Source organism: Solea solea, chromosome 15 (genome assembly GCF_958295425.1).
Source record: "Solea solea chromosome 15, fSolSol10.1, whole genome shotgun sequence".
NCBI classification, from domain to species: Eukaryota; Metazoa; Chordata; class Actinopteri; order Pleuronectiformes; family Soleidae; genus Solea; species Solea solea.
In genome coordinates this window covers 10,805,248-10,831,883 of record NC_081148.1, presented here as the reverse complement: position 1 = coordinate 10,831,883, position 26,636 = coordinate 10,805,248, and the positions used below count along the sequence as shown (strand labels likewise).

The 26,636-nt window shown below is 39.2% G+C and overlaps 3 protein-coding genes across 4 annotated transcripts in view; 2 read left to right on the top strand and 1 right to left on the bottom strand.

Annotated features, from left to right (window-relative positions):
* The first annotated feature begins 18 nt into the window (after window positions 1-18).
* papolg (poly(A) polymerase gamma) lies at window positions 19-12,025 on the top strand. The gene is made up of 24 exons (XM_058651849.1): window positions 19-339; window positions 1,090-1,248; window positions 1,710-1,776; window positions 1,913-1,994; window positions 3,121-3,230; window positions 3,553-3,606; window positions 3,835-3,946; window positions 4,118-4,207; window positions 4,629-4,767; window positions 4,866-4,938; window positions 6,209-6,329; window positions 6,509-6,593; window positions 6,957-7,010; window positions 7,155-7,274; window positions 7,528-7,637; window positions 7,898-8,019; window positions 8,126-8,283; window positions 8,413-8,513; window positions 8,780-8,967; window positions 9,074-9,157; window positions 9,255-9,314; window positions 9,424-9,527; window positions 9,633-9,733; window positions 9,850-12,025. Exons 1-24 carry the CDS (start codon window positions 323-325, stop codon window positions 10,023-10,025), a joined length of 2,487 nt encoding a protein of 828 aa, XP_058507832.1. The 5' UTR covers window positions 19-322; the 3' UTR covers window positions 10,026-12,025.
* A 201-nt stretch (window positions 12,026-12,226) lies between these two features.
* On the bottom strand, window positions 12,227-15,250 carry LOC131474115 (SLC35A4 upstream open reading frame protein-like). The gene is made up of 3 exons (XM_058651856.1): window positions 15,146-15,250; window positions 13,872-13,952; window positions 12,227-13,747 (listed from the first exon to the last, which is right to left on the bottom strand). Exons 1-3 carry the CDS (start codon window positions 15,158-15,160, stop codon window positions 13,550-13,552), a joined length of 294 nt encoding a protein of 97 aa, XP_058507839.1. The 5' UTR covers window positions 15,161-15,250; the 3' UTR covers window positions 12,227-13,549.
* A 4,306-nt stretch (window positions 15,251-19,556) lies between these two features.
* LOC131474111 (inactive phospholipase D5-like) overlaps window positions 19,557-26,636 on the top strand; it is a 42,721-nt gene continuing 35,641 nt past the window's right edge. The window contains exon 1 of one of the 2 annotated variants that reach the window (XM_058651850.1): window positions 19,557-19,747. In XM_058651850.1, coding sequence (XP_058507833.1) covers window positions 19,577-19,747 — 171 coding nt within the window. In that variant the 5' untranslated portion in view covers window positions 19,557-19,576. Of the gene's footprint in view, window positions 19,748-26,221; window positions 26,341-26,636 lie in introns of those variants that run through there. The other variant, XM_058651852.1, reaches the window with a different exon arrangement.

Below are 26,636 nucleotides of genomic sequence, written 5' to 3'. Positions count from 1 at the left end.
TGCGGCACGCAGACGCCGTTAGATTTGTAGTTTTGAATAAAACGTCCCCACAGCATTTAAACTTTTGCTTGGCAACTGGCATTCCAAGACGCCTGTGCGTTTCGTTCATCGCTTAGATATGAGTGTTCTCTCAGGGTTACGGACTAGCGTGTTATCTCACAAGAAGTGATTCCGGTTCAGTGGGAAGGTTTGAACGGCTCTCTGGAAAGAGACCATTGTTGTAATCAGGTCGAGGCTGCTTCAATTTCCACTTGCCGACTCTTTTAGTTTTTGTTTTTCTTGGGTTTACAGCTGGAAAACTGGACGAGCGTTTTATAGTGTCATGAGAGAGATGTCAAGGTAAGCATTGCACGTGGTACATTCTCCTCTGATGAAGGTTTTTGTTCGTGTTACAGAAAATCCTGAAGAATAGGCTAAATGCTAACGTTAGCTAACTGTCACAACAACCAAACAAGGCCCGTGGTCGTTGTTTCTTGCTAGCCTCGCTTGTTGCTGGGTGACTTAAGTGAAACATACCTAAATTCGAGTTCACTTGTTGATTATGTTTGATAAAGTATACACTTGTAAATAAGTATAACTGGCAAGTGGGTCATCAGTCAAGCAAATTCTTCCGCATCGACTAGCGAACGTTTGCAAACTTGCTAATTTGGCTAACTTGTTAGCGCTTCTAGGATGTTTGTAGCATCTCAGCTAAGGGTAATTTGCCACCCGCTGACGTTGATTAGTATTTTATTTAACAACACGTTTCTGCAGGTTATGTGAAATACATTCTTCTGATTTAGAGTGTGCCCATATGTGTTGATTTGTTACATTGCTTGTTTAACTAATGCACATTTAGCGTATTGGTTTTATAGCATGTAGCTAAGTTTTTAAACATGGGTTCGCGGTAATAGGGATGGGAGGTACATGTAGTACCAGATACACGTTACACATGTGGCCTGTTGATTTGTCAGTTCCCAATCTTGTTCATTAGACCTGACTAACTTTAAGAAATAGTGACATCAAATGATGAACGGAGTTATAGTGTGGTTGTGTAGCCGCTGTCATTTCACGCACTACATCGTGTTTCCCTGTTGTGTTCCCTCGCAGCACCATGCCGGGTGGGCAGCAGCCTCAGAAACACTATGGTATCACTTCTGCCATTAGCCTTGCACCGCCACGAGAAATTGACCACCAATACACCAAAAAACTCTGTGATGCTATGAAACCTTTTGGGGTGTTTGAAGATGAAGAAGAATTGAACCACAGGTGAGGATCAGTTCATACAATCGCACATAAATGTATTTTATGTCATTTCGATCTGCATTGTGTTTTTAAGTCGCTGTATTTGTAGTTGCCTGCTGATTTTTATTTTTTACTTATGTTTACATTTTTATTAAGTGATGCTTGGTACGTGCAATCCCTCTCCTACAAATTACGTTATTGATACAATTATATGACTCTTATTTTATTCATATATATATATATATATATATAGGTATATATAGGTATATTTCACATACCTTGCTGCTTTGACACACAAGCCTCATCAAGGATGTTGATATTTATGTTGCTCAACTGCTCTGTGTGCCTTTAATTGCCCCTCGAACAAATCAAGAGACATGCATGATTTTTGAAAAAAAGTGATGGCACTAGTTCAGAGTCTCTTTCATTTTCAGTTTGACTGTGCGTTATGAGAATCTCCTGCTTAAAATCGTATCTCATTTCAGGCTTGCAGTTCTTGGAAAGTTAAATAACTTTGTTAAAGAGTGGATTGCAGAGATCAGTGAATTAAAGGTATGTTTTGTTGTGGTATTGTATTTAAAAGCAATAAATCACACATTCTGAACTTCTCAATCTCTAAATCAGTTTGTAATTTTTGTGGAAAGGGGGAAATAGTTACGCTGATGTAAATGTCTATGCTTCTCCACAGAATCTTCCACCATCGGCTATTAGCTGTGTTGGGGGCAAGATTTTTACATTTGGCTCTTATCGTCTTGGTGTGCACACAAAAGGTATGTGTGGCTCTTCAATCAATGCAGCTATGTCAATCATCGTCACTACTTTATGCCAGACAGTTGTTGGAGAATATTAAACTGTGATTAGAACATCAACCTATTTACCTCCTAGATTTAAAAGGAGCAAAGAGTAACAGACACAACAGAGCATGACTGTCATACAACACTTGACACTGTCTAAACATGCAAACATCATTGTTTTTGAAAAGCTCATGCTGACCACACCAAAGCATGTGGCTGGCATTGTCATATTCATCTGCTGTTGATGGTTTTTAAAAGGGCCAGTTTGGGGTTTGACGGCTGCCTAAACACTACTTTCGGCTGAAGGCATTGGTATAATTGTGTTCTTGTGTATTCACCTAAGTGTTTGACAATTACGTCTTTGACCATTTGTTGTTCAACAACACTTACTTTGCTAACAAGCTGAACAATTCCGATTCTCTGTTTACTATAGCCAGTGCCATTTCTGGATAACACGAGTATGAAACCTGCCTAATAATTTTCCTCTTAAATGGAGGAAATTATTTATATCCCAGTTGTGAATCATCTGGATTGTAGAGGAGTGCAGACAAAAGAAAAGCTGCTGGAAAAAAATGTTGGTGCATAATATCTACTGAAACAAGTATAGGCCAGCATAATGAGCAGAGGAAATATTGGCAGCATTTCACAGCTGCATTACAGCTCTAACTTGTCTTCTGTTTAAAAATGTGATTGTTTACCCTTTGACGCAATTTCCCAGTCTACAATACTCCAACCTCAAAATGTAACACTAATTGCTGAGCAGTTGTAATGTTGTCCTTGGCTGCCTTTTAACAGAGTTGACACAAGGTCTTCAGTATCTAGCAAAGTTATACACTGTATGTTGTTTTTGTAGAAAAAAACGATTGGAAATATTATTATTATTATTATTAATAATAATAATAATAATAATAATAATAATATTTCTTATTTTAATCTTAGTGCCAGAGTTGTTTACCCTTGATGCTTCACTACACTCCGCTCAACTGTGGATGCAATAACTTTGTTTATTGTACTTTTTTATCAGATTGATAATGAAGTCCACTGGCCATTTAACCTACCAAGAAACACAGATTACACTGATAAAAATAACTTTTTGTTACAGGAGCTGATATTGATGCCTTATGTGTGGCTCCACGTCACGTAGAGAGAAGTGACTTTTTCCAGTCTTTCTTTGAGAAGTTGAAACAGCATGAAGAAATCAAAGACTTGCGGGTAAGTCTCTGGTGCTTTTACAGTGTTAAAGCAGCGTGCCAAAAACTTATCTGTAGGAGTAATGACTGTTTGCTGTAAAACAATTGTAAGAAAACTTTATGTAATAAACATTTAGCAGTATGTACCAAGTTTCTGTAAAAGAAAAATGTATTAACTTGCATTAATAAATATTAATTATTAACAATTGGCAAACATCGGCTTGATTAATCGGTTTACATTTCCTGCATTTGGTGTTTGTGGTATTTCGTATCATGATATTGTCAGCTGTGTGTGTTTTGTGTCGTTGATTGTTTTTGACATTGTTATCTTTTGTTTTGTAAAGGCTGTTGAAGATGCTTTTGTACCTGTGATAAAATTCAAGTTTGATGGAATAGAGGTAAGTCACTGTGGAAAGCAAGTGTTCTGTGTTCTTAACGTCATATGTTCTCAGCGACTGATCGTATTACAGGTTTCAGTGTTACCTAGTGAATCATATGGATAATGCACAACCAAATACAGACTGCCTATTAATGATGTAATTGTCATTTTTGAACAGATGTAGAAGATCAGTATTCGTTTTTTTTTAATGGATATGCCGTATCTTCCTGTATTTGTGTCATTTTAGATTGACCTGCTTTTTGCCAGACTGGCCTTACAATCCATTCCAGACAACCTGGACCTGAGGGGGGACTCCATGCTGAGAAACTTGGATATTCGATGTATCCGCAGCCTTAATGGTACTGATTTTACAGACTGATAGATCTGTTGTTTTAGCAGTGCTGCAATGACCCTACTATATAATTATTTCTTAATCACTTTATTGGAACACTAATAAATCAATCTTTGATAAACGCCAATGTGACGCCTGTTTGATAGTGTTTGACATTTGTAATTTTTTTTAATTACAGGCTGTAGAGTGACTGATGAAATTTTGTACCTGGTGCCAAACAAAGAAAACTTCAGGCTGACCCTGAGAGCCATCAAACTATGGGCGAAACGTAAGTAGATTCAGAACTACTTAAATTGAAGGTCTGATTTTACGGTTAAATGTGGTGTAAGCATTAGCTCATCATATTCTCCATCAAAATGAGGATATGGTTGTAACAACGTCATTGTTAAATTATAAGATAAATGCATGAAAGAGACCATACCAAGTTTGAGGAATTTAAGATATGTTGACCTTCAAGTAGCCCTGAGTTTTTTTTTTTTCGAAAGTGATATTGGCTCCGTTAAAAGAAAAACAAGTTTTACTTCATACAATGAAAAAGCAGAATCATTTAAATAAAAATATTTTTAAATTCGGGTCAAGTGACCTATTGCAGCAGAAAAAATTGCAGACGTCTACTTAATGACGATAAATTTAAAAAAATGTTTTTTTATACTAACATCAGCTTGCAATGATGTGTCCTATGACTGCAGGTCGTGGGATCTACTCAAACATGCTGGGTTTTCTGGGTGGAGTGTCATGGGCCATGCTTGTGGCCAGGACCTGCCAGCTCTACCCTAATGCTGTCGCTGCAACACTCGTTCACAAGTTCTTCTTGGTTTTCTCTAAATGGTAAGAACCTGATTCTTTATAACCCAAGTAAATTTTTATACCACTTGATGGCAGCATTGCATTAGCTTAACCCTACTTTCATCATTTCCATTCTTCAGGGAGTGGCCAAATCCTGTGTTACTGAAACAGCCCGAGGACAGTAACCTGAATTTACCTGTGTGGGATCCTAGAGTGAGTATGACACTACTGTCGCATTTCCCTGTGTTAATTATTTTGCTGTGGTCGTGTGTATTGGTATGCATGCACAGAAAATACCATCTGGTTAGAGAAGAGAGTTATGACGTTTGTTTGTATTGTATAGTAAATGAAATAGGCATGAGAACACATACATTTATTAGCCTTTTTCACTGCAGCCGTTAACGACTGGTGGGAAAGCATGGGTGTTACTGATAACAGTAATGGCTCTTTTCAGTTCTTCAGTTCAAGTAGTCGGAATGCACCTGTGCTTTTCCATTGGTGTGATGTGAAAAGGCTGCTGTTGAAAAAGGCCAATTGTCTTATTTCTTTTCTCCTCATTCCTTTGTCCTCATGTGACCACGACATTGATCGGGTCACCCTTCACGAGTTCCAAAGCTCTTAAGTCTGCTCGGAGGAGGCTTCCCAAAGCAGCTTGGAGCTGGGAAGACTTCCTTCTTGGACATCTATTCAGAAAGAGGCATCCCTTCAGTAAAACGCATAAGCAATTAGATAGCACAGCAGATTTGATATTTGTGTTAAAATCGCTTCCGTGTCTATAGGTCAGTAGCAGTAAATGTTTGTGACGGATATTCTCATGACGTTACCTCTTGTTTGATGTGCAAGAGACGCTACCGTTTGATATTTTTTTCTACTCCACGCTTTTAATATATTTATTTGAATTTGTTTTCAGCATTTTTCATAATAAATCAAACTAATCTCTCCCAAACCTATGTGTCTATTGCATTAACTGAAAACACGTGTCATGTGTGTCATGTCCCTTCAGCAATAAACACATTTTAATTGTCAATTGTTGTCATGAATTCAGTCATAGTCTGGCCAATCTTAAACTGAAAGTATAGTTATACAAAGTAAATCAATTCTCAACTGTTAATGCTATGTAATTGTTTCTGTTTTAGTATGATGCATTATAGCATAAATACACGAGTGTTTTGAGCTGAAATGTGCACGATATTTTTTTTATTATTTAAAATTAAATGGCTTAAATCCTTATAGAACTAACCCTGTAAAATGTGTAGTTTGTGCTTCTTTATCTTTCAATTTATTGAATAAAATGCAAATGAGGGGGATCTGAAGACCCCCTTATTTGTATTAGAGATAAAGTAAATTGGGGCTGTGTGTGGGCATGAGAGAGTGACTGCGATACCAGGCACTTGTAGCACTTGATGAATGTGCTCTCACATGAGTTGAAGGCTTGTTTCCTACTCCAAAGCCAACCTTCCCTCCCCTGTACCATATTTTTTAGGTGAACCCATCTGACAGATACCACTTGATGCCCATCATCACACCTGCCTATCCCCAGCAGAACTCCACATACAATGTCTCCACATCAACGCGCACCATCATGAGCGAGGAGTTCAAATATGGTAATACAGAATGTAGTGCAACATAATGCTGCACAGTATATTCTTGCATCATGTTAATTTGTTTTGTCTGCATTGATGGTGACTATACATTTCTAATGTAATACATTGGCTAAATCACTTGGAATATTGAAATTGTCAGAATGTATATATTTAAATGTGTGTGTCTCTGCCGTGACCAGGCCTCAGCATCACCGATGAGATTCTTCAGGGAAAAGCAGAATGGTCCAAACTCTTTGAGCCACCCAACTTTTTCCAAAAGTACAAGTACGTATTGAATCATTGTCAAACGTGGACAAATAGAACATGTCAGACTGCATGTTTCTCGTATTTATGTATTTTAAAGATCAAGGACTAGGGTCTGTTGCCGCTCATTCTCAATGACTGGAGCCACAGTCACCTTAGCACTGATGTGATGGAACAAAATGATGCTGAATCATGATTATGTGTGAACACTAGAGTCAAGATTGATGAGTCTTGCAGTTTAGTAAAGATATTGGTCACAAGATCTTTATACCAGCACAGCAGTCATGTAAGCAATGATAATTCAGTTGTTTGAAAAACCTTAAGTGTGTTTTTTACAGATACAGCGATCATTGGCCTTACCCCTTTTCTTTTTGTCTACTGCAGGCATTACATAGTTCTCACTGCCAGTGCATCCACAGAAGAAAACCACTTAGAATGGTGAGTGTTGAAGGACTCTTTCTTACGTTGCATTATTTTTGTTTCAACTGGGACAGTTGTGCACCGTTCCTTAAACCAAAAGTCAGGAGATGATTTGTTTATTAGCGGCACTGATGTGATTTCTTTGCCATTTTTTCCCCTTAGGATCGGTCTGGTGGAGTCAAAGATCCGCGTTCTGGTAGGAAACCTGGAGAGGAATGAGTTCATCACTCTGGCTCATGTCAACCCCCAGTCCTTCCCCGGGTCCAAGGAGAACCGCAATGAGTAAGTCTACTTGTGTCCATAGATGGATCGATATCAACTTTATTGATCTCATGTGAAAGTCAAGTGTCCAGCAACATATTTATAAAATATTTAAGACAGATTTTAGTAATCATTATTAATCAAACATGCCTATAAGACTAGTGCGGGTTGATAAATTCTTAAATCCACTGTTGGCAAAGGATACTAATCAGCAGGCATATGTACTTGTAAGTTTATGCATAAACGCCTTAATTTTGAACCTTGTGTTTTTCAGGAATGACTTTGTGTCCATGTGGTTCATTGGGATTATCTTCAAGAAAGTAGAGAATGCAGAGAGTGTGAACATTGACTTGACATATGACATCCAGTCCTTCACAGACACTGGTAAGTCCTATAATAGAAATGAATACATGCCTACATGGCTTTTTTGCTGTGTAGTAATCTAGAAAAGATGCACCTTTTTTAAAGATGCAGTATTTTTAAATTGTATTAAACTTGGTATATTTGTTTAGACCCTTTTTTTATAATTAAAATATACTCCAATGTGACAGAAATGTGTCAGATATAGACCTTTTTTTCCACATTTGTCTTTTGCTGGGACAAATGTGTTTAACTTGCATTTGTAAATGCTGTGTTCTCTGCAGTGTACAGACAAGCCAACAACATCAACATGCTGAAGGATGGGATGAAGATTGAAGCAACACATGTAAAAAAGAAACAGCTCCATCAGTATCTTCCTCCTGAAGTGGTGCAGAAAAAGAAGAGGGTGAGATGTGCTCTCTAAGCTCATTGGGACAATACACTTTTATGTATTTTTTTCCCCCCCGTTGTAAATGTCATGTGTGTGTCTCTCCCTGTCGTCTTTTCTGCAGAGCATAGCAGAGTTGAACCGTAGCTCTAACGGCGGGAGCTCTAAGCGGATCTCTCTGGACAGCAGTCACCTGGACAGCTCCAGAGACACAGACTCGGGGACACCTTTTAGCTCCCCAGCCGAAAAACCTTCCAAACCTGCATCTGACACAGATGACAGGTATGATCGGCTTGAGATTTATCTTTCCGTATTATTGCTTTACTCTGTGCGTCGAGTGGTAAATCCCCCCGCTACTGCAATGTCCATCTACCATGTGACATGCACTAAATTTTGTTTTTTATTTTTCAGTGTCAGCCCTCCTAAGCAGCTTTTTACAGAAGGCTCCCCAGCACCCAGTGCAGCACCAGCTGCTACGGACCAGGGGATGTCTATTCCTGTTATCGGCTCAAGTGAGTCACTACCACAGTTGTTAAATATAGACAAGATATTTTCCTGTCTAGTGTATGTTGTTTGTAATATATGGTTTATAATTGACAGTCATATTTCTTTGCATTGCGATAATGTATATGACAATAAATGCAAATTATGACAACTGTACTAATTAAAGGGAATGGGGATAGCACGACATGTATCATGCATGGTACATTATAATCAAACTCTTTGTTTTGTCATTGTGAAGAACCTTCAGTTAAAGCTAAGCCTCCTTCCCCACCAGGCAGCAGCAGCAGCAGCAGCAGCAGCAGCACCACCACCACAGTGCTTAGCAGCGGCGAGAATCCCGACGCCTCCAACAGCCCCAAAGAGGAGCCCAACGGCCTGGAGGACACCGTCAACGGAGCGGTCGCCAAGAGACCACATTCACCTACACAAGAGGACCTGGCCAAGAGGCACAAAGACACAGAGGTGACGAGGCTGCTCGTAGTTTAAATATACATTCAAATTTCAGTGTCTAATTTACAGGTTTCACTCTGCAGAGTAGAAGTTCTGACATGCACTGTTTCTGCTTCAGGAGGTGTCCAATGACGACTCCTTATTTAAGGAGCCGTATCCACCATCCTCTGACTCCCATGCACAAGGCGATGGACCTAATGTTGTAGGTGTCCTCTTGTCTGTTTGTTTTTATTTTTTTAATCACGTAAATCTGCACTGAAGAATATAAACATCTGCTCATATTGTCTCTCCATCATCAGACCCCTTTTTCTGGATCAAAAGCTAAACCCATTCCAACAATTGATACCTCAAGAACACAGGTGACCGCTTTGTTTAAACCACGATCTGCTTGATACTTGAATGCTTTGATAATCATGACCCTCTGTGAAATGGTTACTAAATCAAGTGTATTTGTGTTTGCCATCACAGAGACTTCCCAGCATGGAACTCCCAGATGCCTCCTCCCCACTGCCAGCCAGCAACAGCTGCCGTGTCGTGAAAAATTCAATTAAACTGGCCCTCAACCGCCACAAGTGAGTGTCCACTTTTATTCCAGCAGCAGCAAGGCCACTGTGTGCTTGTTTTTTTTCTTTCTGAGGTGTTTACTTTGTTTAATTGTACATTTCCATGTCACACAGCATCACACCTCCCAAGGCCCCAATGTTTGAGGGAACCCTTGCCACGGACACTCCTCCTACCAGTGAAGAGAAGGGCATGTCCATTCCAGTCATTGGCTCAAGTGAGTTGTAATGATGTCATAAATGTGCTCATTACTATCTTTTTCAGAAGTGTAATTTTAAGAAGATTTGAGCGTCAACATAAACACTATTTTTGTCTTTTGTTTTCTCTCCGCAGAACACGTGTCCTCCAAAAGCGTGGTGCCGCCTGTCGGCAGCTCCATCCCCACGTTAGTGAGTCGAGGAGCTGACCCGCTTAACGGAGCATCTTCCAAGAGACCCCTCTCCCCCTCTCTGGAGGAGCAGGCCAAGAGGCTGAAAGAAACGGAGAAGGCCAGAATCCACATATCCTGAACACGATTAACAGACTGGATTCACACACACACGCGCAGGTGAGGCTTTACAGTCAGGTCAAACACAGAGACAGTGACTTTACACGAGGACAGGGAGTGCGTCCTGATTAGTTAGTCTCGAGAGTGAAGCGGCAGGACAGACGCCTCACCTCAAATCTTCACGGATTACAGATTTACCAATGGATTGGTGATTTGGTCAATGTTGCCTCTGCCCTGCGTCACTTTCTGCGAAGAGGGCATTTAACACAACTTCATGGAGAAATACGCATCATTTTTTTTATACTCTTCTTTCCCTGCATACACTGCAGTAATGGAAAATTACTTATCTTTATTTTTCCGGTTAACACATTTAAAAACATCCCAAAACAGTTAAAACATGCTATATGCACTTCTGGTTTATGCCAATTTTCGTTTTTTCCTCGTCTCTCCCAAACAGAAACTTGTACAGTAAATGTTTATGTACATAACTTTTTTTTTTGTCTTTAAAAAAAAAAGAGCAAAAGATGACTGTTTAAGTCTTTTGAGCATTCTATTGTAGTTTTATCTAAAAAGAAAAAAAAAGTTTAAAAAATTGTAATTTTTTCCCCCTGTACTGCTTGTGCAAAAAGTGTCTCCAGTGCTGGATATTTTTTGTAAACATTGTATAGGTTTGGATACAGTTGCAGGGGCGGATTTATCGATGGGTTTGCTTATGACAGAACAGCCGCGACTCTTTTGGGCCCCTCATGTTTCCCCAAAGAGGACTCCAGATTATTACTGGATGTGCGGTGTGTTGGTTATGATAGATGCCCAGTGACATCAGTGCTTCTCAGGTCAGACCAGCAGGAGCAAGAATACAAGTGACAACAAATGGAAGCATTGTGGATTGTTTTGGAACTGAACAAATGGGTCTGAAATTTTATTTAGCTCTTGAAAGGTTTAGTACAGAACATAAGAACTATGTCAGAACGCTCCGCTAATCGCTCCATTCAGCATCGTCGGTGTCGCACCTACTGTCCATTGCATTAAAAGGGTTGTTGGGTTTGCTTACTTTTCATGGCGTGTTAAAATCCAGTGTCTGATAAGTGGTTGTCACTTATAGTGAAAGCGGTAGTTTTGTGTTTGAACAGATGTTTTGGTCCTGCAAAGTTCCCCTCCAGTTCAACAGGATGACTAAACGGTAAAATCAGTTCAGGATATGGCTTGTACCAAACCCCACACCACCACCACCACCACCACCACCACCAACTCTTCAGCATGGTCTGTTTGCTCAGAGTCCTGGTTGTTTTTCCCTGTTCGTCGTCTATGAAAGAGTTAGTGGTGCTACGTGAAGAATGGTTGGAGTCTTTTTGACAAGTTGCGGCAGTTTGTGTGCGTATGCATGCGTTTGTGGTCGACTGTGTGAGCGTGCATGCATAGACGGTGTATGTGTTGGAGAGATGGAATTCCCTTGGTTTTGGGTGTTAACTCTCCACGCCTCCTGTGGAGGTTCTTAAAGGCATCTCCTGGGGCCACAGGTGGGGGTGGGGTTAGGAGACAACTTTTTCCTGCCCTTGGCCCCGATCCTCCATCTTCATGGTGTGAAGCTGGGTTTCTCTGTGTTGGCCTTCAGCACAGAGCTTATATGTATAATAAGTGTAAAGTGATGCTTAAGAAGTGCCCTCTTCATTGAGGCTCTCTACAGGCTCTTTTTTTCCAGCATCAGTTTCCCCAACAAAATGTACAGAAAACTTTTCTTTTTTTTTCAAAACAAACAAACTCATTACTGGGGGTTTTCTTATCACTTTATTTATATTTGCATATTTGTATCGTGATCTTTTTTTAATAGCATTCATAGCAGGTAGGACTTTTTTGAATGAAATCTGCACCACTCTTTCAGACGACCCGTTTTTCTGCTCAGAAACATTTAACAAAACAGGCCATTTAGATGTTTGTTTCTAAAATGTATTGAAAGGGTATTTTTGTATGTGTTTATCACTTCCTTTAAATGAATCCGTACACCAATTAAACCCCTAAAAACTACTCTGGAGTCTGTCTTTTTTTTTTTTTTTTTTTTTACAAATGTTTACATTTAGATTTCCAAATGTTAGGGGTTTTTGCACTTTCGTTGAACTCGTTGAGATAAAGCGGCATTTTCGCTGTCTACCACATGAAAACAAGAGATTTTGCCTTGGAAGGTTGTAATACAGCTGTTTGTGACAAAGAGCAGATTTATTCAAACAAAACTGAAATCCAATATTTCCAATGAAAATGTTATATTTTCCAAATCCAGTCATTGATGTATGTATGCACTTACATTATAAACAGCATAATGGACAATATCATATACTGACTGTAACAGCATCATTTATGGACATACCTAATACATACGCAACATTTTAAATGTCAATATCCCTTGTTTTCTCTTGATATTTTTCGGAACAAATGGCTTCAAAATCCTTAAATACAGGTGCAAAAAAAATTTGTGAATTAAGCTGCCAATCAAGTAACGGCATTTGCACAAATGGCATGAGATGATATCAACTCACAAGTAGTGAAAGGCACAGTAAATACATTTCTCATAAAACACACAACCTCATGCTTTGTTAAAGCGCCAAAGTGCAATTAAAATATATATTGGCACACAAATAACTGGTGTATATTTTCATACATCAGCCGATGGACTTTCTTACACATCTCTTGAGAACGTCAATAGCTGTGAGAAGAAATATAGAGATTACATTTAAATAAATCCCGTAACCCTTTTTTAATACTAATAGTGTTTAAATGACAGTTCTCCTACCTAGACAAGTCTGATTTCCATGAGATGACTATGTAGTAAATAAAAAACAAATGATTTAGCAGGAGAAACACTAACCAAAAACAAAACATTTTGAGATTTTACACAAAGCATCACCATGAGATGTGAACTGAGACAATTTTGACATGCTTAATAATCTCCTGAGCATTGAAGTGCAAAGGCTGCTACAATTGCTTTTTGACCATTAGAGGGCAGAAGCTATCGCTTGCATGCCGACTGTAACTATGATGTGAAAACCACTTGAAGATAAATATACACCAATATCTCTAAAGTGACACTCCTCCTGTAAGGAGATAAAATAGCCAACAATGCTGGTCTTACACACAAACATTTGTTGGCCTCACTTTCATATATTCATATATCATTTTCAGAGAGCAGTTCTTAATAGTTTCAGGCAGGACATGGTAGAGATCAGATATCAGGTACAGCAGCTCTATGATAGGCTGTGTGGTTAAATGAATTGTAATCATTTCAACTTGAATGTTAATATGAACATTTGTCTTTTTTTCATGTAACAAGATTAATTTTTTTTTAAAATCCAAAAAAAACAACCATAGCTTGTATAGCTTCTATAAGTTTGTGTGACACTTAAGCATTTTCCGATTTACTCATAGTGTGGAAGATGCATTTATTTCTTCCTGACATGTTTTGCTCCCATATGTGGCTGCAATAACACCCTCTTCTTGGAGCTGTCTCTCTTTCTCCCCCCCTTTTTCCTTGGACTCTTATTCATTCTTCCTCTCTTCTCATTTGCGTCCTGCTTTCAGGTTGCTTATGTAGTCTCTGATGGTGGTTTCAATGTTAGGAACAGCATAATTCTGTGCTGCATAGATCCCTGTACATGTTCCTACGGCAACACCCAGCAAAGCCGAGGAGCGTAGCTTAGCAACAACGTACCCGGCCAGAAAACCCTTCAGGAAAGGAGAGGCAAGGAGACTGCCTCCCTAGAGGAAAGAAGAGGAGAGATCAGATCAGGTACTTGGCAGTGAGAGCAGTAGTTTCATATGTACAACTGTGCACTGGCATCAGGTTTTTAGTTTTTAGAGCTGGCTCATGGACACAACTCACCGGAGGAACCCCACTATGTATCTCATCCTCCACTCGTCTCTGAATGTCCTCCAGTTGATCCTTCAGCTGACTCAGAGGATCCTACACACAAGCACCAGCAGACACAGACAAACAAACTGTTACTTTTGGTTTTAACAAATCCTAGCTAATTATATCAATTTAGAGTAATGGTTGTTTTCTGTGTGCATTAATGTGCACAATGACCAATGTTCTTTCTGGAGCTCCCTGGGTGGTTCTTTACAGCAGCTCGTATAGTCATAACAGCACAATTTATAAAAGACTACACCCATCAGCCACAATGGTAAATACTACACCTATGACACACAACACGCTCAGTGAACAACAAATCAGATTAGATTTAAGTGCTGACTGATGTAGTTTGCAATTATTTAGACTGAACAACCATCAAAACTTTCACTGCACGCACTATAATTAAGTTAATCTAATTGAGTTCATCTGCATTCAACATCAGTAAAGTTTCTCACATGTGCACTGTGCAATTTTTGACACTGTTAACATTGTATATATTGTATAAAACAATATAATATCTTTCTCTTATTGTTTACATCAGACAACCTGCACATGTCACATCGCATAATAGTTGAATCTCTTCATATTTCTGTTGGGACCAGTAAATGTCTGAATCTGAGACAAAATGATTAATGTACACAAAATACTAAGCACTATATTTCAAAACAAAACAATGCAAGGTGCAACAATGTAACTGGGTTAAAAATAAAAATAAATAACTAACAATACAGGGAATAAAAGCTGCCCAGGCTAAAACATTGTAATACATACCTGAGACACATACACACATAAGTTAAATAAATAAATAGAGCCCACAGGTGTATTGTGGACAACAACCTTCAAGTTAAACTGAGTTTGTATTCAATGTGACAGCAGAAGGAACAAGTGACTACCCAAACTTCTTAACATGTGCTCAAATTAAAAACATTTAGTTGGCCTGTTAAGCTTTGTGTTATCAGTTGGACACAAAAAACATTTTTAACTGGCTTTTGAGTGTTTTATATCAAACAAAAACACTCATATACACTATGTACATTGTATGTATGTGGGCAGGCTAGTTAGCTAACGACCATTAAGCTAGAATAGCTTGAAAACTGTCTGCCTGTCATTTCATTTTCATTCACAAGCGAAAGTGACTCGATGTTTGTTGAAAGGCAGAGTAAAATGGACGTATTTGATAAATAAAGTGGTAAATCCGATAAACAACAGGCGACTTGTTTGACATTAAAAAGTTGCGGACCGACCTTGCCATTAGCCATTGCTTCCGTAATGTTGTTGAACCACTTTCTTCTTCTTGTTTTTCCTCTACTTTGTTACAAAATGTGCTACTGCCCTCTACTGGTGACAGCACGACACTGTTTAATGATGCTCAACAGCAACTTCACCACATTGAAGTGAAACAAAAGACAGTTCAGACACCAGGATGAAGAGACTGAGGGGGAAAACCTTTCTTAGAATGAAATAATAATTGATTTAACCATAGAAAACGTTATTCTAAAAGGTTAAAATGAATAATGGATTCATTAATTGAGTGTTTTTTTCAATAATTAAAACACGTTTTCTGATTTTTCAGCTTCCTAAATGTGAATATTTTCTGGTTTCTTTGCTCCATATAACAAAGAAATCATTCAAGCTGAAACATTTTGGTTTGTGAAGACATTTGAAAACGTAATTTCCAGGTTTGTTTTAACATTTTCTGACATTTTATGGACCAAACCATTACTCAAAAACGTTTTTCTTGACATTTTAATCTGCAGGTCAAGATTATTATTAGCCCTTTTTGACAGGCTAATGAAATGATGGCTTGTTCCATTTAACTTCCTCACTTTCAAGGTGCTGCTGGCTCACACTGTCACACTGTCCTGACATTCACGTTATGGTTCTGTGATTTTCCAAATGAATGGTTGTTAATATAATGAGTGCAGGTGTCGAATCTGTGCTGCTGCCAAGTGATAATGAGGTCTGTGTGCTTTACACATTTAAAAGACTCCACAAACAACCAAAGAGGACACAGCAGTCATTGTTCCAGTATTTATGTAGACATATGGACCAGAGTGAGATATTTCTTGCAGCTGATGAGCTGGTGGCTTATCAACCAATCATGTAATGAAGGGTGAGGTCCTCTATAGTTTATCCTGCATAGTAATATTAAAAATAGATTTTCGACAAGAAAAAAAAGAAATGAAAAGAAGAGAAAAATATGTTATTGTTTGAAAATTGAAACTGATCCACAACATACAGCAAAAAATAATCTCATAGTGCACATTATGTTGCCCAGGGTTTTAATTTCCAACATTAAACTTCCATTGTTCCACTCTGTTTAATTAACTTTAAAGGCAAAGAGGAAGTATTGAGAGACTTTTGACAGAGAGAGGAGGAGACTGAAACTCAGCTCTGGATGTATTTTAAAAGACAAGTTACCTCAACAAATGATTACTTCTTAACACAGGTGATCTCATCTACTGTACTTTGCTGCTCTGAATGGCCTTGGATGTATATAATCCTCATGCTTGGCAAGACAGGGGAGTCATTAACCTTTCTTTGTTCAGTGTAGCTATGGAACACAATATTTAATTCTCCCTCCTGACTGGCCCGGGATTAAACAGTTTGCATCCTTCCCTCTTCCAAACGACTGAACACCAGCCTGCATGCGTTCAGGAGCTGAAAGGATTGATGGAAGTGAGTTCTCACTGATGTTCACTGCTGTTGATGGTTTAGGGGGTTTATTGATTTTGGCTGAGAGCTTTTTGGCTGACTAATCCTTGGACTCAACTGTAAAGGGAAGGTCATTGAAGTATGTGGTGCAGTCACTACAGTGATGTGCTCTGGACTGATAAACAGCAGCAGCAGACCATGAATGCACTGTATGTTTTGACTGCGAGCTCGATTTGAAACGAAGGACAACAGTCTGTTGTCGTAAGAAACCCTGTGTCTAGAATAAGCTCTGGACTAAACAAAAAAGTGTTTATACTTAATGAAATAAAGCTTCATCTGTTGTTTACTCTTACATGTCCAGCTGAGATTTAACTATTGTGTAATGAAAGAGCTTCTTCAAACAGTAAATGCAAGGGTTGTTTGTGCAAATGTGGCTTTTATAATTCACATGGTGGAATAATTAATATTCCTGTATTGGTTATTTTGTAACTCTGGTATTCAAAATCATTAGTGACGCAAACGTATCCAATGAAGCAGCAGTTGTTGACCACCAGCTCTTCTTTCCCTCGCACACTACAAATGCAGATGTTCACAATAGACTTTGTTGTGGGAGTGAAAAAAAAGGACGTATAACGGCAAAATAAAGAACATAATCTGAAGATATTAAGATTTTATTCTGTGTGTCCCCACTCAGTCTTGTATAAACAACACGATGTAACAGGCCGTACACTGCCTGTTTGGTCCTCACACATGATCCTGTGTAGCAACTGTTTTGCTCTGCAGCGTCCTCTCCTGCAACCTGGCTGCTGTTTGTTAGCCGTGGTCACTCAATGAAACACCTGCCATATAATGTAATGCTTTCTCCTGTGACTTAAGCCTTTTATCCTGGCTCTGTGCTCTTTGGCCCATGTTCAGCTAATTTCCCTCATTAAACGCAGCCTTCAGTATTCAGCCGGCATTTACACTGCTGGCTGCTTATGTTGTACAAACCACCAGCAGAGTGAAATGGGACTGGAATTCAACAGGAATGAACATGATGGAATTTAACTGCGGTTTGTTTATTTATTTTAATGTGAGCTAAATCACAAATGCACGATTTAAACCTGGGTCACTGCAAGGGGCCCTTTGTCCTCCTGGGCACCAGCTCTACAAACAGAGCTATTTGACGCCCCCTCACTCACATTTTTACAGGAATTTGACCAAGAGGCTGTCGGGAAAGGTTTTGGAAAATGTCAGGAATCATTAGGAATGTTTCTAAATGACAAATGGTATTTCGTTCTTTACATACAAAGACACTTCTTTCACATGCCAGCAATGGGGCTGATGAATTGCCATTGTGATTATCATATGTCTTCAGGTGTTTAATCCAGGTGTTAATCTCATGTACAGTATGTGTAGAGTGCAGATGAAGGCAACTGAACTGGCTTGAGTTGGACTTCAAAGAGGCCTCTTCAGTTCCTTCTTTAACTTTTAGGAAATGTGTACACATTGGGCATAAATGTTTTTGTCCATGAATAACAGAATTATGTACTAATCATGACACATTTTCAGCTATATGTGACTGGATAGAATAATGAAGTGATGTTAATGTCAAAGTCAATCAAAATGATAAAGGTGAACTTTACTGTGACATAATATTCAGCGAGGCATACGATCACAAGGCAGTCGCTGTATTTTTTTTAACACACAATTATATTTCTTCATATAAAAAACTGGTTTTCTGTGTCAGGCGGTGAAGCCTTTCAACAGCGGTATCTGGGAGCCAAAAAATGCAGTTTAAATAGATTACTTCCACTTGACAGAGTTAAGTTGTCTGTTTGCCACTAATGAGTTCACCATTTAGGCAGTGTGTGTGTCTGTGTCTGTGTGTGTGCGTGTGTCTACATGTGTGTGTCTTGCCCATTTGCCATCTATGAGCCAATTAAAGATTTTAAGCTCTGTTGCTTCTCTGTCACACTGAGCCAAGCCAAGGTAAGGGAGGAGAGGTACTGCAGCCTCACTGCACCACTCTGCTGTGGTGTGCCAAGGTCTGTGTTGTGTGTGTGTGCGCGCACGCATGCATGTGCATGTGTGTGTACTGTATGTATGCAAGCAAGCGTTACATATGATGCAGCCAGTCAAAGGGGAGAGCAACATATTGCTGAATGAGAGATGGGAAAACAACTTATAGAACAGAACAATAGGACATGATTTAACACATAAGCAGACAGACAGACAGGCACGGATTAGACTGTCCATTTACTATCTTTCGGACAAATTGTTTCACTGAAGGAACTTCCCTTCCTCTGCATCAGTTTCGCCACAACTCTCTCTCTCCCTCTCTCTCTCTCTCTCTCTCTCTCTCTCTTCTACCACTTTCTGGAGTTTCTCAACCCCTCCCTCCTGTTCTCTCTCCCCCTCTTCCTCACACATACACACACAGACACATGCTCCTACACTGGGGATGCCTGAATCGGTGGAAACCCTGATTGGAGTTGTCCGAGTTCCTGGTCTGCTGAGACCTGAGACTAACAAGTCTGTTAAAAGCTGTCATGAGAAGACGAAGACCTGCTTTTTTGGAGCAACACTGACTGCGAATTCCCTGCAGCCTGTGGAGATTTGCCAACACTGGTGAAGACAGGGATGTCCCTGCTTTATCAGCACATGGGTATGATATGATATAAGCCTTCCATTGATTGTTTGAGGACAGTCTAATCAATTGTTGAACTGTGGCCAGGAGAAGGATTCTGAAAGTTTTGTCATACTTTATCTGTAAACTCATCATCCTCATGGAAAACAATTTACCGGCGTTGAACATCGACAGCAAAAAGAAGACCAACTTTTTCCTGGACAATTTTATGACTGTATTAATTCTGCACTCTATGCAACAGGAAGAAAAGGTGCAGTCAAACCAAATATACATGATACCTCCCAAAAAGAAAGCATTCTCTTAAGATATTGAGATGAGATCAATACGTTAAGAGGTTTCTTTACCAAGATTGAAGACCCCTGTGCCATCCACTCAAGCATCAAGCCATATTATGGAACTGCAGGGGATCCGTGGGCCCATGGGGGGCCAGGACTTGAGGGGTCAGGGGTTAGGTTTTGGGCTCTCTGCGACGGCAATTCCGACCAATTCGATAATAACAGCAGTGCAGCAGCAGGATTACTCAGCCAGCGTGTGGCTTCGCAGGAGGGACAAACTGGAACACGTAAGTTTTAAACATGGGAACTGGAGTCTGAGAATTTTTTATGTCAAAATGTCAACATCAAACTATGCTGAAGAACTAAGAGGGGACTCGTTTGAATGAGACACACAGCATACGTTTCTAAGATCTGCATCACTCTGCCTTCATTTCATGCCTCTGATGTATTCGGCACTTTGTTCATTAACAGATAGAAGTTGCTGCTTGCAGGTAAACAGTATTAGCATTCAACACTGAGCGTCTACAGAGATGCAGTGTCGGGACGAGGAGTGAAAATGTGTGCGTTGAATATTTGATGCTGAAAGTAAACAGAAAGCTCCTTTCTAAGTGTGTCTGCAACAGGATAATGTATGAGTCTCTCCTCGTTGTGCCGACCTACCCATGCACGCTCACACACAAAGACACTTAAAGTGTACACGCTTGTTGTTGGTGTTGTGTGTTTTATGGCAGTTGGAATCTGTGATGTTGCATTGATTCTTTACACAGACTCTTAAATGCACACATGCCCGTATTAGTTGTTTTCCATTCAAGCCTACAGCTGCTGTTTAAGAGACAAGGATTATTTTGTAGGTTGACACATAACTGTGTGATCAGTATGGGAGTGTTTAAATTCAAATTCAAAAAACTTTATATGTCCCCAGGGGGAGATTCAAAGGAGCACTTATAAACAAACACAAAACAAGTCAACTAGGTTCTGAGAAGTCAAAAACGAAAACAGATCTCCTTCATTCCCACACTGAACACAGGAAGTGGTTTGTTTTGACAGATGTAAACGACAGCAACACTGTATTGGAGGTTGGATTATGACTGAAAACACAAATATGCACCCACAACATTTTCAGAAGAGAATTCTACTGCAGTTTGATGGGACAAATGCTTCTTGTATAAACACCAATGCTCCCTCCCTGAGTCAGGTCTTGACATAGCCTGTTTTCAGATAAAGGGCACAGAATACAAATGATGTTCACACACAGGTTCAGTTAATCAGAGAGAAGTTTGTGATAAAACTAACAACCGTGGCTTTGTTTCAGCATAAACTATTAAAAAATATGGAAAATAAATTCAATTCCAAACTTTTTGTGCAGTCAAACTCACTCATTTAACTGTATTTGGATAATGGGTGAACAAGTGCACACTCTTTCAACAAGTAAAATGTAATGCACATGTGTGCACATGCACTGTGGTAGTGGCAGCAGTTGCTTTTGCACAGCAATGTAAGTGCATCTGAGTGGATTTAAAACCATTAGCAATTTAGTTAATGACTGTATGGATACTCCATTATATGTATTGCTTTGATTTGCACTTAAGGGTCTCTAATGGCTACTTGTGTTTTGAATGCTAGGTTTTCAGATGGACACTGCACTGTAGCAGGGTGTGTGTTAACTTTGTACTTAGATGGAGGAAGATGATGCAGTACTAGGAGAGTAACATTTGAGGAATATTTATTAGATTAGATGTTTTTGGAGATATTCTTTGGAATATGCCCTTCTAATAGAACTGGCAGAGTGACATTTGTTTGACTCCACAACTACACTGTCGATTAGATGTAGTGCTAAAACTGCTTTATTTGGTTCATAAATTAATGTTTTTCACATTTTCCATCTTTCCTTCCATTTGTTATTTGAAATCATTAAATATTCCTCTGTGGGACTTGCTGTATCTTGTGCAAATTATATTCATCTAATTTCCATTCAGTTCATTACTGGAAAGAATAGATGTGATGTCTTCCTGTAACCTCTCTCATTTTTATGTGACTGTTTGCCTCACAGTTGTTTCCTGATTGCAATGAGATTAGTTGCATAAATGAAATACACCAGTGGCTGCTTTGAACACAGTGGGCATTTCCTTCAAGCTGAGGAACAATTTGTGACCTGCTGTTCAATCCCAAGGGTTTTGTCTCTACTTCCACAGCAGGACAGATCTTATAGTTGTATCCAGACATGAATTCTCTTGAGATTTACATGCACAATGTCTCCTTCAGTTTATCTGAGACATAAAGCAACTTCCCCACAATACTGTTTACATGTCATTTATCCTTCAGTAGAAATGTTCCAGTGTTTGCTTAGGGACATTAATCAAGAGACAGTTACTTTCTTTTGTCGAGCAGACACATTATCTGTGTGAGGGATTTGTTAATTAAGGCTGGTTTCTCATACCAGTTAGAGAGGATGCTGTGTGGGAGCAACAACAGAGGAGCCATTTCATAACAGTTTTCCCCCTTCCTAAGTAACACTGATCCTTTGGCAAAAAATCAGAGGAGAGAGATTTTGTGAGAGCAGCGGATGCCAACACACTCATACTTTGTGGCCAGAAAAAAAATGCAGAGGGTATATACAGTATGTGCATTTGGCCAGGAGCCTACTACCATCAATCACCTGTATCATTGCATTCAATACTGGATAGTGGGCACCAATTTAATTGATTGTTTCCTTGTTTGACAGTCTGGCTCGAGTTCAACTCCACTTTACGTCAGCAGCAACTCTATTTAAAGCTTCTGAGTTTTTTTGCTCTAGTGAGTTCACTTTAAAAGTTTACTGCTTCTGTTCAAGACTGTTTGATTCACATTTCAAGCACTGTTCTTCTGCACAGCTTTCATTACTACTCATGTTACACCAACTACAGCCAGATGGACATATGCATTTTTATCTCTCAGATCAGACAAAATGGTCGAGTCACAACAAAAACAACTTTACTTTAGTTTCACAAAAGTACTTTTGTTAAAAATAAATGTAAATATAAAGCTATATTGTATTTCAATGTTTCAAAAGCATCTAGACTCAGTAACAGCTTAAATTGCACAATGTAAAGTAATAGGTTATTAATTTGTTCAACATTTGTGTACATGATGTGTACAGACGATTTATGAAAGATGTGTCACAGTTGTGATGACAACTCAGGGGTAAGTGCAGGTAAAAATCTGTTTAATGCAATGGTCAGCTCATCATCGAGCTCTGCCAAAGCCTGATAACGAGCCGTTCATTTGAATGAGGTGTGTTGTAGCAGAGCAACATCTAAAACATGCAGGGCAGTGGGTCTCTGAAGACCAGGACAGGGAAACTTTAATGTATTCAACAAAGTCAGTCTCAAGCAAAAATAAAACAACAAAGCAAAGTTAAAGTTAAAGTGACAGCAATCAAAATCACAGGGGAACAGCACACAAGGAGCAAACCAGAAGCAAAACAGGCAAAAGCAATGCAGACGATCTGAATGAGAACAAAGGGAGAAGGGGGAGAATATATACACACCAGGAAGGGAGAGACAACTAGAAACAGGTGAAACTAATTAGGGCGGGGCAGGCAATCTAAAAGGCGGGAAGTTTTAAAACAAAAATGGGAAATTCACAAAAATCAACAAGGACAAAAAGAAAGCCGTAGTAATCTACATACAAGACAAAAAAACTCTCAAACAAAAAAATCAAAACACTAGAAATAAAACAAACATCTTGATAACATTAGTGTTAGAAGGTTTTAGAAAGATAAGTTCCAAAGCAGCACACACTCAACAGTAATGACAGTGTACAAGTGCAGGGACTGGATCTGTATTGTTTATACATAAAGAACAGTAGAGGGAGTTATTGCATCAAATGGAAAAAAAGGAAGTCTATATTGTGTTTTCCACTGCTCACATTTGACTGTTACACTGTTTTTCCAGGATTTTGAATGTTAGATTCACAATAGTCAATTGTCTCGGCTTCTCCCTCTCACCTGTTTTCAGTGATCATATTTGATTTGGCAGAGATTTGTTTTTTTACAAAAAAAACCCTTCCTGACACAACCCTCTCATTTATCCGGACTTGGGACTTGTACTTGTAGGAGAACACTGGATGTGGCCCCACATGGCTGGGTTCAATTTAGAGTGTCCATTTAAAAAAAATCAATGGGGATGAATGGGGATTGGGTACCTTGCTCAGAGGTACCCCAGCCCTTGACCTGTCGCAATTTGAACCGGCAGCCCTCCCCGTTTCAAGCCAAGTTCCCTTTCCACTAGGCAATGGGCTGCCCGGCTGTCAATTCTGAAATCTTTAAATCTCCTTAATCTAATTTAGGCCAGCACCACACACACACACACACACACACACACACACACACACACACACACTCAGATGCTGAACTGAAAGAATGGTGAAAATCCACTAGATGCCACACTTCGCATGAGGTAAATTGATTATGCGATTAGCTGCAGCTCATTAGACTGTGAGCAGACAAGTTATTATAGTTGAAGAAATGTCACACGACTGTGGTGCTCGCTGACTTGTGAAAAGGCCATATGTCCTCTTAATTTAAGAAAAGTTACTCACTGCATCCTTCTCTTCCTCAAAAGCTCTTGTCTCTTCAAACACTTTACATCACTGAGAAACATAGAAAATCAATTAAAAGCATTTTCAGATTACATAGGAAACATTATTATTTAATATTATCTTTAGCTTGCCTTTTAATATGCTGATTTGTAGAAATGTTTTGTCTTGAATTTCACAGAGGAACAATTTAACGGCCATTGCTATAAAACTGGGAAATGACTGCACTCTCGAGGATCAAACATTTTCATTTAAGTAGATAAAATAAATAAAGCTCTGGATTCCTTTCAAGCTTTAAGTACACTATTTTTGCATTAATGAGCTCAATGGGATGTTTACTTATTTTAACACGTCTTCTTTTAACAAGTGTGTGGTTGTATATTGAATTGTGTGATATTCATAGAAGTGCAACAGAGTGATGCTAGGAATCAGCAATAATCATATTAGGACATTTGGATTATTGTATGTCATTATGCATCTTCATTCGATTATAATAACATAATAATAATCTATATTTACAGAGTACATATCAAAACATTGTGCTTCACAGTGCAAAGTCCAAAGACAAGATTAAAACACAGTAAAATCCAATAAAAAGGAAGAAAAATTTACAAAACAAACAAACTGAAAACCAATTAAAACCGAGCGTTAGCAACAAGATCATTTCAATGAAGGATTTACGATAAAAGTAGTAATTACATAGTAAATATAATTAGTATAGTAAATGTAGTAAAAGTAATTATAACTTTGTAAAGGTGTTTTCACAGCAGTGCACAAACAGTACAGTAATGTAACATTTTTATGGCTCACAACCACACTCTTTAACATGTAAATGGAAATATTGATTCTCTCTCAGAATAAAGCCAATATTCAGATTATTGGTGTCAACACATTCAATAATACAACACTGAATGTGCACGCCAGAGTTGAAGTTACACTACCGTGATAATGTGTCTCATTTTCTGTTTTTGAAGTGTAAGTTAATGTTCTTGGTCAGTTTAAGGTGTATTTTTAAAACCCATTATCAAATGCTGGCCTCTCTCATTTTTCCCCCTGAGCTGCATTACAAGCAGCTCTGTACTGTGAAGAGTAACAGCACCCACTGTTGGCAGTTCTTTGTTAGCGCTTAGCTGCAGGGCAGAATGTCTTTAAAATATTTACTGTACTCTGCTTCTCAACAGGAGCTGCTGTCTCTCCCTGTATGTGTGTGTGTGCTGTCAATATAACCACTGCATAACACAAACTAAACCTCCAACAATAACTTAACAATCATTCACAATAAGATTCACACTAGACAACACTGTAGCATCTCTCTCTCAACCCTCAATCTTTCTGTCTCAGTCGCAAATCTAATCAGAAAATGGGAGGCATTTCCTGTGTGTGCGTGTGTGTGTGTGTGCCTCCATCACATGTGATCCAACAGTAAAGGGCAGAAAAACAAACTAATGAAAAGGACATGGGATAAAGGTGTAGCTAAATCAATAACATCTTGTCATGTACATTTATTTTCCTTTTAACCCAATTCATCTGTACAAAAGTGGAAAGAATGGGTGTGTACAGATCAATGAAGCAAAAAAGCAAGGGTTGGGTAGCTCACGGTGATGCACAGCAGGGAGAGAGAGAGAGAGACGAGGCGAAAGCAGGACAAGTGGATGGATGGACAGGGAAAAAAGAGGAGAGCAGGACCATCTATTTATTTTCTGTCTGCATGAGAGGAGAGAGAAATGTGAGCTTTCTATTAGAGAGAGAGAGAGAGAGAGAGAGAGAGGATGGGGAAACATGAGGGGAAGGATAGAGAGAGAAAGGGAGAGAGAGAGAGCGAGTGTTAGAAGTAGGTGGACATACACATGATACCGTGAGATGAAAAGGAGAGGAGGAAAGTGAGACGGAGAAAAGAAGGGAGGAAGGGAGCACCGGAAACATTCAGAGAGGAAAGCACAGGGAGCACAGATGAAAGGAAAGATGATAGGAAAAGACATGGAAATGTAAAATAACAAATAGACAGACAGATAGACAGATTCATTCATTCATTCATTCATACGAGAGCGGGAGAGGTTAAGAGGAGCCACACTTTCACTCTCCAACACACACAAACCCACACATATGCATTTACAAACACCAACACACATTTTCGCTGCGGAGAGCGACAAACTCCCCTCCCTTGAGACTCTTCAGGAAGAGGAGGGGAAGCGGCAGATTTCATAGCTACAGACTGACACACACTTTCAATTTTTCACATCACACACACACCCAGAAAAGCACGTGTTTCAGAGTGAACTAAGCAACTGAAGGATGCACCATGAAGGTGAGCTCTTCTTATTTTAACACTATCTATCTATCTATCTATCTCTGCTGGTGTTAAACAAACAATGTATGTGCTATAGATGAGAAAAGTGATATTTCTCAATGGAAGTGTCAGGTGTTCTGATTGTTCTTTGGCTGCAAATGCTTCACTATAAAGAGGCTTTTCAAGCGCGTGTGTGTTCCAGGTATTATTGTGGGGACCTAAATCTGTTTACACAGTCACATTATGGGGACTTGTCTCCCTTATGGGGGACAAAATGCAAGGGTTAGGGTTTGGCCAGTATATTAGTTATGGTT

Bases quoted from the DNA above. Each gene is read 5' to 3' on its own strand.
- papolg (XM_058651849.1), top strand. The intron at 1,777-1,912 runs GTATGTTTTGTT...GCTTCTCCACAG, and splicing joins CAGAGATCAGTGAATTAAAG to AATCTTCCACCATCGGCTAT. The intron at 9,315-9,423 runs GTGACCGCTTTG...TTGCCATCACAG, and splicing joins TTGATACCTCAAGAACACAG to AGACTTCCCAGCATGGAACT.
- LOC131474115 (XM_058651856.1), bottom strand. The intron at 13,748-13,871 runs GTGAGTTGTGTC...TCTTTCCTCTAG, and splicing joins TACATAGTGGGGTTCCTCCG to GGAGGCAGTCTCCTTGCCTC.